The sequence below is a fragment of the Bos indicus x Bos taurus genome, chromosome 6, assembly GCF_003369695.1.
Source record: "Bos indicus x Bos taurus breed Angus x Brahman F1 hybrid chromosome 6, Bos_hybrid_MaternalHap_v2.0, whole genome shotgun sequence".
NCBI classification, from domain to species: Eukaryota; Metazoa; Chordata; class Mammalia; order Artiodactyla; family Bovidae; genus Bos; species Bos indicus x Bos taurus.
In genome coordinates this window covers 12,633,640-12,653,420 of record NC_040081.1, presented here as the reverse complement: position 1 = coordinate 12,653,420, position 19,781 = coordinate 12,633,640, and the positions used below count along the sequence as shown (strand labels likewise).

Here is a 19,781-nt window from a genome sequence, read left to right as displayed (position 1 = left end):
TGTTAACCAACTTCAGCCTCATAGAGTGTACTTTTCTTGATTGTATTTCCAAAGGCTAAAGGTGGGTGTAATTGTTCCTGACTTGTCTGTGCACCTGTCTCATTCACTGACAAAATGCACAGTTACTGGGTGAATTAAGCAAACTCTTATTTACCTCTGCATGGCACATACTATTTATTAGCTCATTCATTGTAAGAACATTACTGCACTGGCCTTCCTCTTGTTCCAGGTACTATGTTAGGTGTAGAGTTTATAAGGTTGAATGGATTTGACTGTTGTTCATGAGAAACCTTGTTTCTCATAGAAGATAAACAGGAAACACAAAATACAATCAATTGTGAAAAGAAACAAATTGTGTGATTGTGTAAAGGATAAACTGACTAAGCCAGTGAGTGCATCTGAGACAAATCTGAAAGTGATACCAAATGCAAATTGCAAGAATCATTTTCAGTTCAGTTCAGTTCAGTCGCTCAGTCGTGTCCAACTCTTTGAGACCCCATGAATCGCAGCACTCCAGGCCTCCCTGTCCATCACCAACTCCCGGAGTTCACCCAAACCCATGTCCATTGAGTCGGTGATGCCATCCAGCCATCCATCCTCTGTTGTCCCCTTCTCCTCCTGCCACCAATCCCTCCCAGAATCAGAGTCTTTTCCAATGAGTCAACTCTTCGCATGAGGTAGCCAAAGTATTGGAGTTTCAGCTTTAGCATCAGTCCTTCCAATGAACACCCAGGGCTGATCTCCTTCAGAATGGACTGGTTGGATCTCCTTGCAGTCCAAGGGACTCTTGAGTCTTCTCCAACACCACAGTTCAAAAGCATCAATTCTTCAGTGCTCAGCTTTCTTCACAGTCCAACTGTCACATCCATACATAACCACTGGAAAAACCATAGCCTTGAATCATTTTATTATGATGTAAAACAGAGTGATGATGCGGTTCTTAGAGGACTGCTCTAAGCTAACTTTTGTTGTCTGAGGGTTCCCTCCTCTCTCTTCCCATAATCCTTTAGAGCCCAGTAAGCCAAATTTGGCTTATTTTTAATTAAAATTGTAAAATGGGGGGAGAGATGATTAATTATTAATTCCCTAATAACATTACTAGATTTTTTTATGGGTACCTTGAAATGTAGACTTGGTACCTAGAATGATGCTTGGCATATAATGCATGTACAAAACAGCTTAAATAGTTGAATAACTGATATTCAGTTATTGATTATTGAATTTAAGCCTTCTCTAGTCTATATTAATATAAAACTCTGTGCCAGGTTTAACAGTAGCAGGACACGGTGCAACTGGAATGAACCGTGTGGGACCTTTTAAGAATCTGTTCTCCTGCCTTACTTCCTTCCCTTGGAGATCCTGCTGTTCTTTCCCTCTCTCACTTCAATTTTACCCTTTACCCCTGAATGCATATCCAATTCAGGTTGTCCTACTAGGGGAGTTTTTTCATTTCATTTTTTAAAAAAGAGATTGCTGATTAATTCTGATGTGGACTCCTTCCCCTGCTTCCAATCTTGCTAAATTCAATGTCAGAAGGAGAAGAGCCATGTTTTGAAAGTTTTCTGTCAAGATGAGTTGATTGAAAAGTTAAACGTGATAAATATACAAAGAGAAGACTTCATCTCATGGATACTTTCTTTAAATCATCTGGAAATTATACTCTCATTACTTGTCATTTCAGAACCAAATAATTTTATTACTATATATAATTTAAAGGATCAACTACACTGAACCTGCTTAACCAACTGAGTTTGGCATGTACATGATAGAGCAGTCTAGAACTCACTGTGGAATTCGTTTCTAATTTTGACACATTTAGACATTGTAAGTGTAGAGGCCTAGAGGAAATCATTTTTCTCCTTAACTGCTGACTTATTATCAAAGGCTGAGATATTTTTATTCTAAAAAATACCAAATAACAGTTGATGAGAAACTGAGGTCTAAAGAAAGTGAAATAAAATTATAAAACAGGGCCCATATAGTTTGCTTTTGTCTTGATTATAGAAGTGGAGTGTTGTTTCTAGAATCACCAGGTAGTTCATAACTCATAATGTTCAATTCAGGGTTAAATAAGTTAATGCAATTAAAAGCTTAGAGCCAAGCCTAACACATGAGTATAAATTTGAATAAGTTTTAGTTATTATTTAAATGGTTTGCTGCTGACTTTTAATGTTTAAATTGCTTTAAACCATGATATTAGAATAAGTAGCTCAAGTAATTTTCTGTCTTTGAGTGTCATGGTAAGTCAGATGTCTTTCTTTAACACAAGTCAAATACTAAAATAATTTATCATTTCTTATAAAATTAAATTAACCAAAGAAATGAGACCATGTGAAAATGACATTTAAGTTAAGAGAGTTAAAACTGAGAAGTAAAATAGCAGTTCTTTGAATTATTGACAGGATGGCTACTAAGGGACCAGGTTCCCATCTGCTTTTTTTGGTTTCATTAGAATTCTAAAGAATAAAAATGAGGCTTCCCAGGTGGCTAAGTGGTAAAGAATCCACCTACCAATGCTGTAGACAGGGGTTCAACTCCTGGGTTGGGAAGATCTCCTGAAACAGAAAATGGCAACCCACTCCAGTATTCTTGTCTGGGAAATCCCCTGGACAGAGAAACCTGGTGGGGTACAGTCCATGGGGCTGCAAAGAGGTAAACACGTCTGAGTGCCTAAGCACACACACGCTCGCACACACACAGACAGCAGGGCATTAAACACGTGTGTGTGTGTGTGTATGTGTGTGTCTAAGCACACAGAATTCAAAACACTTTTTAAAATAATAATTTCTGTTTAAATTAATAATTTTCCCAGCCCAGGTAAACATTATAGGTTAGACCCCAAACATTCAAAACTGGTTTGCACATGCTGTGCTGTGGGCTTTAAAGATGGAGAAAGGGGCCACCAGCCAAGGAATGCAGGTGGCCTCTAGACGCTAGAAAAAGCAAAGAAACTGTTCTACCCTAGAAGCTCTGGAAGGAAAACAGTGCTGCCGACACCATGATTTTAGCCCAGTGAAATTCGATTTGGACATCTGACTTCTAGAATGCCATTTGCTTGTGGTCCATTTCATGAAAGAAAAAATACTCAGTTCAGCTTATCATCCTTCAACCAAATCTCTGTGATAGAAAACAGAAGGAAAGACTTAGGAATATGTGTGAATTTATTACTTTTTGCATCTAACCTACACTTGCATAGTACTTCATAGATTTCAAACAGAAACATACATTATTTTATATTCTCTTTTAAGTAGCTATCTGAAGTAAGCAGAGTGGAAATGTCCCCATTTCATACTAGTGAAGAAACTCAATTATATTGTCAGTAATGGAGAGACAGGACTGGGTTCCCTAATGTGTGTGTTGTCTACTATACCACAACCCTTCTTAGAACTCAAAATGTAGATGTCATTTAACTGTGATTCTGCCAGTATTTTCAAAATAAAGAAATCTTGTTTGTGCCAATGTCATTCATTTTATTTACATCACAACACTCATCTAAAATGAAAATTATTTTTGAAATTTTATGAAATTTGTGAAATTTTATTTCATGAATTCAAATAGACATATCAGAAAAACCATTTTTCTTTTAGAATGATCTTTGTATCAGCTTTTTAACTTACTTATTGGTCTGAAACAACATTTTGTTTCCCCAAGATGCTCTCATGTTTTGGGTCTTCAAGCTTTTCTTCTAATGTAGAGCAGTGTGTGTGTACACATACACACACAAACACAGGTGCACACTGCATGCACACCCAGTGCAGATGTGTGCACATGTGTTCAGTTCAGTCACTCAGTCATGTCTGACTTTTTGCGACCCCATGGACTGCAGCACGCCAGGCTTCCCTGTCCATCACCAGCTCCCAGAGCTTACTCAAACTCATGTCCATCGAGTTGGTGATGCCATCCAACCATCTCATCGTCTGTTGTCGCCTTCTCCTCCCTCCTTCAATCTTTCCCAGCATCAGGGTCTTTTCCAATGAGTCAGTTCTTCACATCAGGTGGCCAAGTATTGGAGTTTCAGTTTCAGCATCAGTCCTTCCAATGAATATTCAGAGCTGATTTCCTTGAGGATGAGCTGGTTGGATCTCCTTGCAGTCCAAGGGACTCTCAAGAGTCTTCTCTAACACCACAGTTCAAAAGCATCAATTCTTCGGTGCTCAGTTTTCTTTATAGTCCAACTCTCTCATCCATACATGGCTATTGGAAAAACTGTAGCCTTGACTAGACGGACCTTTGTGGACAAAGTAATGTCTCTGCTTTTTAATATGCTGTCTAGGTTGGTCATAACTTTCCTTTCAAGGAGTAAGCTGCAGTCACCATCTGCAGTGATTTTGGAGCCCAAAGAAATAAAGTCTGCCACCATTTTCACTGTTTCTCCATCTATTTGCCATGACGTGATGGGACCAGATGCCATGATCTTAGTTTCCTGAATGTTGAGCTTTAATCCAACTTTTTCACTCTCCTCTTTCATCAAGAGGCTCTTTAGTTCTTCTTCACTTTCTGCCACAAGGGTGGTGTCATCTGCATATCTGAGGTTATTGATATTTCTCCCAGAAGTCTTGATTCCAGCTTGTGCTTCTTCCAGCCCAGCATTTCGCATGATGTACTCTGCATATAAGTTAAATAAGCAGGGTAACAATATATAGCCTTGACATACTCCTTTCCCAATTTGGAACCAGTCTATTGTTCATGTCCTGTTCTAACTGTTGCTTCTTGACCTGCATACAGATTTCTCAGGAGGCAGGTAAGGTGGTCTGGTATTCTCATCTCTTTAAGAATTTTCCACATGTGTACATGTGTATGTGTATGTAAAGCTTCACCAAAAAAACCCCAAATAATATCAACACTTGCCATCCACAATGTACTCTGTTTTTCTTTGTTCTACTTCATGTTTTGAAATACATTGATTGGCAATCCATTGAATAGATTTTAGATGTACTTGTGCATGATAACCTACCGTTTGAAACACTAGTGTAGAGCTACATTGTTTTAACTTTTTTAAAAGCGTGAGTTTGGAAATCAGATCTAAGTTTGAGTTTTTTCTCTTCCTCTTCTTAACGGTAAGGATCTTTGAGGCAAGTCACTTGGAGTCTTAGGGTTTTAGTATCTTCATCTGTAAAATATTATAATGTGATATAATATATGTAAAGTGTAGAATATAATAATGATATTTATGTCATAAGCTTATCTTTCATTCATTAAGTATTTATTTCTCAGCTCTGATAATATTTTCATTCTACTTGGTCTTGGTAAGATTTTGAAGGACTTTTGCAACTCTTTCTTCTCTCAGGTAACTCACCGTCATGTTTAGTGTCTTTCTCTATCTTTGGGGATTGTACAATAGAAACATTTGATAGGGCTGGAAAGAGGAGAAGGACCAGTGGCCATAAAGGGAGCTACCAGCTAGGGGTGCTAGGTAGGCCTTCCATTATGGTTGAAATGGAGAATAAGAAACAGGCTTTATAAAGTAGTATCTTCAAAGCATTTGTATTCTCACTTTTCCCTATAAATTATCAATGAGTCACTAAATTTCAAGCCCCATTGTAAATATTTTTAAGTTAAAGACTCAGTAAATCCTCATTAAATATTCGTTTGGGAATTAAAAAGAAAGTCTTTAGGATTTGAGAATAACTCACTAACAAAACAAGATTCCTCTTGGATTATCCATAGGTTTATTTACATATTAAATCAGAAATCTTTGGACATCAAAGACCCAGTGTTGTTCATTCGCTCAGTTGTGTCCAACTCTTTGTGACCCCATGGACTGCAGCACGCCAGGCTTCCCTATCCTTCACCATCTCCTAGAGCTCAAACTTATGTCCATTGAGTCAGTGATGCCATCTTGTCTCTCTGTCATTCCCTTCTCCTCCTGCCTTCGGTCTTTCCCATCGTCAGGGTCTTTTCAGATGGTCAGCTCTTCACAACAGGTGACCGAAGTATTAGAGCATCAGTCCTTCTAATGAATATTCAGGATTGATTTCCTCTAGGATTGACTGGTTTGATCTCCTTGCAGTCCAAGGGACTCTCAAGAGCCTTCTCCAGCATCACGGCTCAAAAGCATCTATTCTTCGACACAGTAAAATCAGTTAAACTGACAAAGATGACACATGCTTTACTTTTCCCTGTTTTCATGAAAACTGAATACATTCTTAATTGTGTCACACGGTGAGTACTCTTAGTTTAGAGCAGCCACCGTGAAAGAGATGGGAAAGGTGCAGGTAGATTCTGGATGAGTTTACCGAGTGGGAAGTGGATTAGGAATATGTAAACAGTCATTTTCATTTTGAGTTTGATTTTTTCTTCCCATTATAGGTGATTCCTTTTATCAGTGTTATTTATGCTAATGGCAGAGTAAAATTCTAAATGGTGGTGTTTTATTTACTAAGTTGTGTCTGACTCTTTGTGACCCCTTGGACTCTAACCCACCAAACTCCTCTGTCCATGGGACCTTCCAGGCAAGAATACTGGAGTGGGTTGCTGTTACCTTCTCAAGAGGATATTCCTGACCCAAGCATCTCCTGCTTGGCAGGTGGATTCTTTACCACTGAGCCACTTGGGAAGCTTGAAACAGTAAATAGCATTTCACAATTATTTGTATCTCTATATGTGGGCATTTAGTTCCTTTTGAAAAGAGCTCCTGGTTTAGTGTCTGACACAGGAATCCCATTAAGAGTGGGGTTGGGATGGAGGTTAGGGACCAAGTTTTGCTTTCTCCTTTTATTTGCCTTTTGATGTATCCACTTACCCTCCATCTTTTTCTTTTAATATTTTTTAAGAACTCATATTTATTTGCAGTTGCCTCCTTTCAGATATTTAAATTTTAATGTTATTAAGGAAGGTATATAAGTTATACTTTTCAAACAGATTGAAGAACCTTTAACTCTACATGTAAGATTTGCAAAGTAGAATAGACAAAGATTTGAAAAAGTCATGGACAAGTATATGCTAGTGCAGAAGCAATTTTCAGTAGTTTAATAATAAATATTTCAGGGCTGTTTGGGGCTGGAAACTATGCCATGGGTCCTCCCTTAGCACCTAGCACCTAGAGCTGATCACTTGGTTGGAACTTAGCAAACACTTGTTGATTAACTGCTAAGTTTGTATTAATTACAGATTTGTCCTAAGATGCAAAACAGTTTAATGGATTTCAATGCTTTTAACATTCAGTTATATTTAGCTGTTCTTGAATCTGTTCTCAACTTTTAGAAATAGGTTAATCTATGCATATTCTATATGTGTCAGAAGTGTAAACAATGGTCAGTGGCTCTATAAAATTTTTATTGACTGTTTTACCTGGGTTTTCATCCACTAGTTTTATATGATCATGGAAAAGCAGTCAATGGGCAAAATATCTCATAAAATCAGTAAGAGAAATGGGGAATAGAGCTTATTGTAAAATTTAATTGTAAATAAAATAGTACAATATTACTTTATATAGGCACTTAATAAAAGTGCTAATCAAAACAGGTAACTCTGTCCTTCGATTAATGTACACATGGTTGTTTCAAAGTAGTGGTAAGATCTTATTTTTTAACTATGTGGAATATTTAGTCATTCTGATGATATTATATAGAAATAGCATTATTCCAAAAGTTGTGTAGATCCAGGTGATATCTTGCTTGGGATTCACAGGTGTATAAGCCCAATCAGTATTTTGCTCTCAGTAAGCCAGCTCAATGAATATTTTTTGATTGTTTCAAAAGACTCAAGTTCATATTTTTTTGCTTATTCCTTTTTTTCAAGTTCATATTCTTTTATCAACATTAGCTTACATAAAGCCAATATCAAAGAGTTATCAACAGTAGCCTGTTTTGGTTGGTCCGTATTCAGGATGCCGCCACAGGAAAGACATCAGCTGGCGGGTCAGCCTCACAATCCCTGGGTCCAGAAGGAGCCCTGGCCATGGGCCCTGGTTCCAACAGCCAGGCGAGGGCAGCAAGGAATGTTTGAAAGAGATGGAGTCAGAGATGGCCCTGTTTTAGCAGGCAGTTCTGGGGTTCTGACAACCAGAATCCCAAGTATATCCTGCTTCACCCACAGTCCCCAGAGGAGAAGCAATGCAGGTCCCAGCAGTTCCAGTGACCTGCCCAATGATCACACCCCACACATACTAGCAGGCTCAACAGACTCTCCAGTTCCGGGTAGCCGTTGTAGCCACAGTGGTTCCTCCCATGGCGAATGACCCTCCTTTTGTGGACTCAGGGACATTTTGCCACGGTTATTGGAGTCACCTGGACAGTCCAGTGGCTTGAGAAGCCCTGTCTCTGCCACCAGCAGCTGTGGCCCCCTCGAGGGCTCCTCTCCTGCATCCAGCCCTAATCCCCTGCATGCTACAGTGAGCACCATCTACTCTTTCCTCTGCAGCAGGTGGCCCTCCCCTCATGGCCTTGCAGCTCCATCATTAGGCCCATGTGGGCCTCCTTTTCTGCCTGGGCCATCCCTGAACTACTTCTAACACTGCTTCCAATGGCTTGGAACCCTGGGCCCCTTCTCTGGGTTCCACACTGCTCTGAGACCTCTCTCAGAAGAGCCAGCAGCGCCTCAGGAGGTGGGCATTGGTTTGGGATTAATCCTGAAAGAGAAGAAAGGGGCAGTGATGATATTTACCTCTTTGCCTCTCTGAATCAAAACCATTGGAAATTAGTCTCTGTGAAATTAACAGCTTCAAGCTAATGCAAAAAGAGAGAAAATGAGAGGATCAGAGTCTGTCTGTCCTCTGGGTTTTATACTTGCTTAGATCAGCAACGGTGTGCCTCATCATCACTCCACTTCTGAGCCTTGTTGCTTTCTCCTTTCAGAATGGACTCAACGCGCTTCACCTGGCTGCCAAGGAAGGCCACGTGGGGCTAGTTCAGGAGCTTCTGGGAAGAGGGTCTGCTGTGGACTCTGCCACCAAGGTAATGTTTGTGCTGGTCATATTTATCCCATGGTAAAGAGGAAACAATTGAAAACTTCTTTACCTTGGCTGTGTATTTCAGAGGTTTGCAGGAACACCAAGATTCTTCACAATGCAGAACTGAAATTGAAACCCCTGTTCATTAAATCTTGCAGAGTTTGAATTGTTTCCTATAGGGACTTAACAGAGACTAAAGAATTCTGTATCTTTAGTTTTTAATATTTTATCTTTTATTTTCCTCGTTTGATTCACATAGAGACTAGATTACTATAATCCTCTATAGACAAAAGTACCTATTTTCCCAAGGCTAATTCATTTTTTAAAATAAATTGATGTAGTAAACTGCTTGATGGAAATGAACAAGTAATTTTCATGCTTTCAGTAAGTTGTTATAAGTTTTAATATATTCATTTAACTTGATAAGAGAATATACAGATACTTTATACTCTAATGGAAAAGAAATTTTTGATCATAGGTTGAATTATTAGGGTAAAACTAGATTTTTGTCACTATAAGGTGAGTTTGTAAAGAAATTGGGCTCATTTTTAAAGGAGTTTATAAGATGCTTGGTACACTAGTACCTGTTACTTGTTGATGCTGTTTTTGGTAAATATATTTGAACTTTGGGGGATCATTTCAGAAACAAGTATTTTATAAAATATCATCAGTGGTGACAAATCTTTATCTTTAGAAGGTGAAAATTTAATTTGGAAAAAAAAAAAAAAAAACCCATAGCCAGTCAGAGTCAAGCCTGTTGACTAGGGCTGAATTATGACAATTTGATTGTGTGTGATGCAGAGAGAGGTTGCAGGCACCCCAACCCCCAGCTGGGTCATTAGCCTAGTCAGGAATAGACAAAAAGAGTGCTGGAGTAAACTAGAAATATGACCATTTAACCTGAATTTCCAATACCTCATGCATAATTGCCAAAATGTGGACTGACACTACTCCCACTGTATACAGCCATTCCATTGGAAATACAGCCATTCCACTGGAAATAAAAAAACACAACCAAGTGAAAAACTCTTTGGCAATTCCAAAGAAGTTAAAATATAAGTTCACCAGATGCAAGAAATTGCTTACTTTTAAGTCTAAAGAGAGAATAAACATCTTTAACATTTCTCTTGACAACGTCAAATAAATGTTAAATATTTAAAGAATGTAAATTTTAACCTATATCAAATTATTTGGTTCCCCTGAGTTGTCTATATTAATGTATTCATTAAAGCAACTGCTTTTTCTAGCTTAACTGTTTATTATCATTTGTTTCCTTTTCTTTAAACTCGATGTTTTAAAATACAGGTTCATTTTTAATCACCGGTTACAACAGTTGTAGAGGTTTAGATCCAGAAACGAGTCTCACTGAAACTCCTCATTTGAAGGGAAGGCAACTGAGCCTCCAATGTAGTATGTGAGTGGTAAAGGTCCACAGTGAATTAGTGGCGAAAAAAGAACCAGTTTCCAAAATTTATGACCTTTTCCCCCCAAAATTTATGACTTTGAATGTACAGATTTTTAAAAAATGATTTTATTTATTTATTTTTGACTATGCTGGGCCTGCATTGCCGTGTGGGTTTTTCTCTAGTTGCGATGTGTGGGCTCCTCATTCTGGTGGCTTCTCTTGATGTGGAGCATAGGCTCCAGAGCGCACAGGGCTTAGTAGTTGTGGCCCCTGGACTCTAGAGCACAGGTTCAGTAGTTGTGGCCCTTGGGCATAGTTACGCCATGCATGTGGGATCTTCCTGGCTGCTGCTGCTGCTGCTAAGTCGCTTCAGTTGTGTCCGACTCTGTGCGACCCCATAGACGGCAGCCCACCAGGTTCCCCCGCCCCTGGGATTCTCCAGGCAAGAACACTGGAGTGGGTTGCCATTTCCTTCTCCAATGCATGAAAGGGAAAAGTGAAAGTGAAGTCGATCAGTCGTGTCCGACCCTCAGCGACCCCATGGACTGCAGCCTTCCAGGCTCCCCTGTCCATGGGATTTTCCAGACGAGTACTGGAGTGGGGTGCCATTGCCTTCTCCGGATCTTCCTGGATCAGGGATCAAATCTGTGTCTGCTGCATTGTCAGGTGGATACTTGACCACTGAGCCACCAGGGAAGCCCCAGATTTGTTTGTTTTTTATTTTTTATAATTGTTTTAATGATGTCATAGGCCTTTTTTAATATCTTAGCCTTTATTTTCTTTTCATGATGGTTTTAAATTATTTTTCATTTTTGTTTAGTACTCTTAATGGTAACTTTTTGATGTAGCTAATGGTTGAAATTGTTGGTAATATCATGTAGTACATGTAAAATTTATTATTTTAGTCCCCAAATATTTTGAACACCTATGTGCTCTGGTGACTCAAAATCCAACTGTGAATTGTCATTTTCTTCACCACTTAAAATTCCTAGGTTTCTCTACATAGAGAAATGAATTCAGATAAACTCTTTTTTTTTAGTTAACTTTATCTTAGGGTAGGACTTTTTTTGTTGTTGATTAAATAACATGAATGGTAATATTGTCACTCACACACACGTATGCACATACGTCCCAAATTATTTACTTCAGTAAGATCTCAGTCTTTCCATGTTCCTCACAGTAAACCAAGATTGTACAGAATAGAGAAGGAAAACATTGTATAGAATGGCCAATGTTTGATGGTAAAAATTATTTTTTCCTGAGGTGGGCTGCTATCTTAACAGAATGACAGGTTTTAACCACTTGAAATAATCAGCAAAATTGAAAATATCTGTACATTTTGATTTCTACAAGGTTTAGAAGCCTCTTAACATTTTCTATTTTGTTTCAAAATAGAAAGGAAATACTGCTCTTCACATTGCATCTTTGGCTGGACAAGCAGAAGTTGTCAAAGTTCTCGTCAAGGAAGGAGCCAATATTAATGCACAGTCTCAGGTATTACATTCTGATTTTCTATAATGTAAAGAAATTTAAATTAACCTTGTGAAATTGATTTAATATGTTTAGCCAGCTGTTGGGTACATAAATTTACTATAAACACTCTGTGATTTATTTCAGCCAAGTTATTTTACTAACTCATACCATTTCTGATTTTCGTTTTGTATCATCATCTTCCTCTTTTTTTCTAGCTTTTTTCTCTTTTCTTTTTATTTTGTATGACATTGTTATGTTAATTTCTACTATACAGAAAAGTGATTCAGTTTTACATATATATGTATACATTCTTTCTCACATTCTTTTCCATAGTTTATCATAGTATGTGAATATAGACCCCTATGCTGTATAATGGGACTTCGTTGTTTATCCATCTAGAGATATAATAGTTTGCATCTGCTAATTTTGGACTCCCAATCCATCCTTCCCCCTCCTTAGCAACCACGAGTCTGTTCTCTGTCTGTGAGTCTTTATTTGTTTTGTAGATACGTTCATTTGTGTCATATTTTAGATCCTACATATAATTGATATCATATGGTATTTGTCTTTCTCTTTCTGACTTATTTCACTTAGTACATCATCTTCCTGTTAATATAACTGAAAATTTGACAAAATTTGACAAGTTCACAGTCTATCGTTGTCTTTAAGTGCATTAAAAAATGATATAGTGTTTTTCCTTGAAAGTAACATCTGTGAAAGATGAATTATTCATGCAAGTTATGTCACTCTATAAAGTATTTTCTTTCCTTAAATTAAAAAAATTATCAAAAATTAATAGTCCAGTGGAGAATCTGTTTTAAAGTGGGAGTCATACTCCTTTGGGTAGTTTCATGTCAAATGCGGGCTTTACAGATCTCCTTAGGGAAATAGAAAAATTCAAGACCCACAGCCTTATGGTGCATGTTATACTAATTATATGGTATAGAGAATGATAATCTTAAAATGAAACTAATTACAATTTTGAAATAATAAAGCACCATACTACAAACTTGATCCCTGTTTTTTCTAGTTGAAAAGTCGAGAAATATTGGTTTGCCCAAAGCTTTATTCTGTTTCTCTTATAATTTATGCAGAAATTGAGGTGCATATCTTTGAAATTAAATCCATTTGTTCTGTTTTTAAAGTTTTTAGCCTTTCTAGTAACATAGACCACATCAGGGTGCTATTGGCAAAATAAGCCAGTTCCTCTCTGTCCATTCCTTGGGTTAATCTCTCCAGCTTGCCTTTGAAGACCTTTGTACAGGAATATATATTACCTGTAGTGCTCATTCATTCATCACATAGACATGGCTCTGCTTGGATAAATGACACAAGTTCTGGACCGTAAAACACTAGTGGGTGGAACTTAAAATCAGCCCTATTTTCTTTGACCTTACTTGTAGAGAAGAATCTGTTGAAATTACAACAGACAAAACATTATCAATTTTTATCTCTACTTCACAGTGTTTTGAATAATCACTTTTCCCTTTATAATCCACGTTTTAAGTGTGCATCAACATTTTAACACTTATTGAGAATATGCCATATTCTAAAATCTTTGTTAAATGAAATTCTTTAAAAAATCGGTGTCATTGTAAAGAACTCTAGTATATTCTATAAAGTATAATGGCATCTTGGGCTTAGAGACATAGGACACTACAAAATTGACTGCTCCAAAGTAAGGGATAAAAACGTCTTTTCATTCATGTTGATGTTTCATAGAAACCAACACAGTACTGTAAAGCAATTATCCTTCATTTAAAAATAAATATTTGGCAAAACTAATACAATTTTGTAAAGTTAAAAAAAAATAAAAAAATAAAACCAACAAAAAGAAAAGTTAAAAAAATTTTTTTAAAAAAACAGACAAACTTTTCTTCATAGCTAGAGAGTATCTTTTTGCTTTAGAGCAGAGTTTCACAAACTTTAGCCTGCATCACTTGCATGACTTGTTAAAACACCTGTTTCTGGGCCACACCTCAGAGCTTCTGATTTAGTTCTGATGAGGGACTTGAGAATTTTCATTTCTTACGGATTCTCAGCTAATGCTGATGTTGCTAATATAGGGACCGCACTTTGAGAACCTCTGCTTTGGAGAGAATGTAAGAGAAAACTGAGTGTAAGGATATTGCAGTAAGATTGTCTAAATACAGATTCACCTGCATATGATACATCAGTAGTCTGTGACCTTAAAAAAAGCATGGAAACAGAAGCCATCCTTTGCCCATAGGAGGTTGCTTTTGATGGAAAGTTAACATATATGTTGGTACTGGATATCTATCAAAAGAACTTGCCTACTTTCCTCAAAATGGTCAATTAAGCATAGTAATTTCATATAAGCTGACAGGTATCAAATGCTGTAAGGTAAAAACTTGTTAAAAGTTATATCAGTTATTTTACTGTCTATTAGATATTATATGCTTTGGAGACTTTTCAAAGAAAACAAACCATTTAATCAGTGATTTGCTTTCAGTGTCAATGAGGCTGTTCTTTATAGTCGCACCATGCCAGATTATAACAGATCTTAAAGGAAAATTTATATTATCTTTGAGATTAAAATAATTTTTATTTGTCTGTATTCAGTTAACTCGATTTAGGTTTATATTGTAGGGAATACTGACAGATAGCTTCACACTAATTTCTATATTTTCATATATTTTTGTGAGAAAGTTTTAGAGTAAGAAAAATTCATAATTAAAATTTAGTTTTTCTGAATGCCTAAATCATTTGATAAGAGCTATAACACTATTCGCTATATTAAATTTAGGTAGCCATCACTACCAATTAACAAAAATTATTATAACTTAGAATATTTTATAATTTATAATTGAACTTAAAATGCTGGGATTTATATAAAACAGATTGATTATTTTGCCATGTGTGTGAGCAAATCCCAAAGGCGTCATTTTAAGGATTGTTGAAGGGGAATGCGAGCCCTGCTCCACGTATGACTCTTGTCGGTGGTGGCTTGTTAAGGTACAGATTTCTTGTGTGACAACAGTGAATGTCAGGTGAATCAGTAGGAACTGTGCTTGTGATAGTTGGACACTCACTCCCTTTTGAGAACCAAAAAAAGAGCATAGGAATCCCAGATGTATAATGTAAATCCTGAATTTTGTACTCAAATTATGTCTTCTACTTCTTTGTAAGAACCTAATGCATGGCGAATGCAGAATCGTCTGTCACTATAGCATCATGGGTTACTGCACTGTAGTTTGGCTTTGACAAACTTCTGAGTTATTTGGAAATGGAGCACTAAGGTTTTTGTTGAATTGAGAAAGGAGGAAACTCTGAAAAGCTCCAAGGAACCATCACTGAGTCAACATTTAGAGACTCCTAGGTTATGGAGATGTATGCCTCTATGGAGTCCTATGCATTCTCTACATAAACAGTGAGATCCATGGGAGGCTTACCTTCAAATGGCACCGTGCCACGTTTGGTAGGTGGTGTCCTTCATTCAAGAAGAATTCCAGAACTCCAGCAGGAGCAACTTAAGTGTTTTAAATAGAACTATGTGATGGATACAAAAACAGTCAACAAATGATTCTTTGTTCAGCAGTGGTAGCAGTGTGGTCTCTACTGAGTCAGTTCTTGGTGTGATTTTAAGCCTCACCTTGACCACATAGTTCCATGGCTTGGTTCTTTGGTCTCCTGTATTTAGTGGTGTGAAGATCTCATCAAGACCTCAGTTCTACCTTCACTACAGACCCCAGAGAATAATTTTTTTCTTCTGGCTAAAATCCTATTAAGGTCGAAATAAGCTGATTCTCCTGAAGCAGAATCCATGCAAAAGGTTTAATGTGAAAAAATTTTAACTAGTATTTGTTGTATAAATATACAACAATATATAAATGCTGTATCTTTGGAGAATGTTCAAAATATGAACATGTGCAATTTCTGCAAAGATATGTGGCCTGAGAAATCTCCCCTATTTAATTTCCTCTATCAACATATGTTAACAGAGAAACATTTCTCTACCAACTCTTGTTCCTCAATAAGTGTATGTTTTTAGATCTTTATTATAGTCTCTCTATATAAAATTATTAAAATAAGAATGCTGCTGCTGCTGCTAAGTCACTTCAATCGTGTCTGACACTGTGCGACCCCATAGAGGGCAACCCACCAGGCTCCCCTGTCCCTGGGATTCTCCAGGCAAAAACACTGGAGTGGGTTGCCATTTCCTTCTCCAATGCATGAAAGTGAAAAGTGAAAGTGAAGTCGCTCAGTCGTGTCCGACTCTAGCGACCTCATGGACTGCAGCCTACCAGGTTCCTCGGTCCATGGGATTTTCCAGGCAAGAATACTGGAGTGGAGTGCCATTGCCTTCTCTGAATGACTGCTCTAATAATAGAACAAAGTGACTTAAAATGTGTATTTGGTTTTTGATTTTACAAAGAAAACTAGCTTATCTTATTTATATTTTACCACAGCTTTAAAAAAAGCAAACTGAGCTCTAGAATAGGTGATACCTCCATACAACTGAGGGATATTATGGAGCATGGGGAGAGAACTTGTGGTCAGCTGCAGCTCTCTAACTTTTACCTTCATTCAGTGGAGCCCATAGTGTTTGAGTTCCCTGGCAGTCATAGAGAAAGGAAAATGTGATTTCATTAGAAGAATATCCAGGGAGCTGAGTGTGGCTTGGAAGACATTCCAGATGCCAAAGAACTGCAGCCCAATTGTAATACCTTGCATTTAGATGCTTAATTGTAAAAAGTCTTTTCATGTGTTATTTAATTTCATTTTTTTATAATTATGTGAATCAGCAATGATTATCCTTATTTTGGATATGGGGAAAACTGAGGCACAAATAGGAAAACCAAGGTCTCATCCTCAATTAGTAATGGAGCTACAGACGAACGGCCGTATGGTATGGCCCCCTTCCTTCCACAAATCTTTAGGATACTTCACTGTTTCTTGTTGAGCTGTCGCTACACCTTCCGTCTCCTCTAAGGAGGTCCAAGACCTACTTACCTCCCACCAGAGCCAGGTCTATGGCTTAATGCCATCCATTCTCTCCTGGTCTGGTCACTCAGATGCTAAGGAATACTGAAAGGATTCCGCAAAAGCTAGACAACTAGCACACAAAGGAGTTCATTAGCACTGTGACACTCAGCCATCCATTTTTTACAGAGTTCTTTTACCAAACAACTTTTAACAAATGGAATATTTTATACTTTCAGAAATGCAGTTTGTGATTTTTTTGATTCATTTTTCTTATCTAGTCTACGTTGTTCTACTTTTTCTTGGAATTTCTTGTGTTCAAGTTTTTTTATGAGACCTTCAGGAACACTGTAGTTTTTATTTTATTTTAATGGTGAGTGCCAAATAAGATATTCTGATTGGCTATTCTTGATACCATATTTTACTAAATTTAGTTCTATTTTCCTTGAATCCTTTTGCCTATTTTATGATCACTACTCTTTGTTTGTTAAATCCTTGAAATTTTATTCTAGAAGAAGACTTTTCAATTTGTAACACAAACATGATTACACCACTATTTTATTAGCTTTCAGACATACTATGACCAGTTGCAAGATTAAATATCCATCGACTACTCCACCAGATTTACAAGGGTTCATATACCCACTATGCTTCCCAGGTGGCTCAGTGGTAAAGAAATCCACCTGCCAATGCAGGAGATGTGGGTTCAGTCCCTGGGTTGAGACCCCCTAGAGGAGGAAATGGCAACCCACTCCAGTGTTCTTTCCTGGGAAATACCATGAACAGAGGAGCCTGGGGGCTATAGTGCATGGGATTGCAAAAGAGTTGCTCACGTCGTAGTTAACAAACAACAGCAACAACCACTATATGCAAAGATGAGTATCTTTTCAGGTGTGGCTTCCAATAGATTTGTCTTCATTGGCGCTCACTCCTTGTCTCATAATTTGGATTGGACTGTAAAGAGGAAGAAAGCCTACATAGTTGGCCGCCATGCCCACTACACCAAATTGCTTCCATATGACCACAGAGCCATCCTTGGCTCTCAAAACAAAAGCTCAGAATGGGACATTCCATTCTGTCTCTCTCTCTCTCTCACACACACACAGTATAAAATGGGATCCATGATCACACATTTCAAAAAATATTTCATTTTCAGTTTTTTTCCCAAATATATACATATGATTCTTAATAAGGGTTGGTTTTTTAATTAGGAAAATTGCTATAGTAATACAAATTCTCTGATGTTAAGATGATGACACATACTTGCATTTACCTGGAGGTAAGATTGAAGTCAGAATTTTTTTTTTTTTTTTTTTTGACTCTGAAAATCAGTTTACTGGGTGATTACAGGTTTGCAAGAGTATCTGCATTCTTTACCATTCCAAGTTAAATGAAGGTAATATGCTTTCTCCAGTCTCTACCCTCCAGTATGATTGGAGAAATGATGAGGATTCATATATATATTTAAAAATTGCCTTGAATGGAATTATTGTCTCAGATCCCAGTACTATTCTAACATTAAATTTATTAGTCTGCTAAATACACACACATATCTGAAAAGACATGGTAATATTTTCATTTGTAGTAAAATAAAGCAAATTCAAAATTTTAAAATAAAATTAATACACATATTTTGTCTTTCTGTTCATCTTTCTGAAGACAGGTGAGGTAGAAAGACTGAGTGCTAATTTTCATTTTTTCCTGAAACTTGAATGAATTAAGGCATCAGTTCAGTTCAGTTCAGTCGCTCAGTCATGTCCGAGTCTTTACAACCCCATGAACCGCAGCACACCAGGCCTCCCTCTCCATCACCAACTCCCAGAGTCAACCCAAACCCATGTCCATCGAGTTGATGATGACATCCAACCATCTCATCCTCTGTCATCCCTTTCTCCGCCTGCCCTCAATCTTTCCCAGCATCAGGGTCTTTTCCAATGAGTCAGCTCTTCACATCAGGTGGCCAAAGTATTGGAATTTCAGCTTCAACATCAGTCCTTCCAATGAACACCAGGGCTGATCTCCTTCAGAATGGACTGGTTGGATCTCCTTGGATCCCAAGAGTCTTCTCCAACACCACAGTTCAAAAGCATCAATTCTTCGGCACTCAGCTTTCTTTATAGTCCAACTCTCACATCCATACATGACCACTGGAAAAATCATAGCCTTGACCAGATGGACCTTTGTTGGCAAAGTAATGTCTCTGCTTTTCAATATGCTGTCTAGGTTGGTCATAACTTTCCTTCCAAGGAGTGAGCGTCTTTTAATTTCATGGCTGCAGTCACCATCTGCAGTGATTTTGGAGCCCCCAAAAATAAAGTCTGACTGTGTTTCCATTGTTTCCCCATCTATTTGCCTTGAAGTGATGGGACCAGATTCCATGATCTTAGTTTTCTGAATGTTGAGTTTTAAGCCAACTTTTTCACTCTCCTCTTTCACTTTCATCAAGAGGCCCTTTAATTCTTGTTCACTTTCTGCCATAAGGGTGGTGTCATCTACATATCCGAGGTTATTGATATATTTCCTGGCAATCTTGATTCCAGCTTGTGCTTCCTCCAGCCCAGTGTTTCTCATGATGTACTCTGCATATAAGTTAAATAAGCGGGGTGACAATATACAGCCTTGAAGTACTCCTTTTCGCCCAGTCTGTTGTTCCATGCCCAGTTCTAACTGTTGCTTCCTGACCTGCATATAGGTTTCTCAAGAGGCAGGTCAGGTGGTCTGGTATTCCCATCTCTTTCAGAATTTTCCACAGTTTGTGGTGATCCACACAGTCAAAGGCTTTGGCATAGGTAATAAAGCAGAAATAGATGTTTTTCTGGAACTCTCTTGCTTTTTTGATGATCCAGCAGATGTTGGCAATTTGAGCTCTGGTTCCTCTTTCTTTTCTAAAACCAGCTTGAACATCTGGAAGTTCACAGTTCACGTATTACTTAAGCTTGGCTTGGAGAATTTTAAGTATTACTTTACTAGCATGTGAGATGAGTGCAATTGTGCAGTAGCTTGAGCATTCTTTGGCATTGCCTTTCTTTGGGGTTAGAATGAAAACTGACCTTTTCCAGTCCTGTGGCC

At 37.7% G+C, this 19,781-nt stretch overlaps 1 protein-coding gene across 41 annotated transcripts in view; it reads left to right on the top strand.

Moving 5' to 3' along the window:
* ANK2 (ankyrin 2) overlaps window positions 1–19,781 on the top strand; it is a 365,297-nt gene that overhangs the window by 163,023 nt on the left and 182,493 nt on the right. For all 41 annotated transcript variants that reach the window (XM_027543772.1, XM_027543778.1, XM_027543779.1 and 38 more), the window contains exons 3-4: window positions 8,796–8,894; window positions 11,691–11,789. In XM_027543772.1, the coding sequence (XP_027399573.1) occupies window positions 8,796–8,894; window positions 11,691–11,789 (198 nt within the window). The remainder of the gene's footprint in view (window positions 1–8,795; window positions 8,895–11,690; window positions 11,790–19,781) is intronic.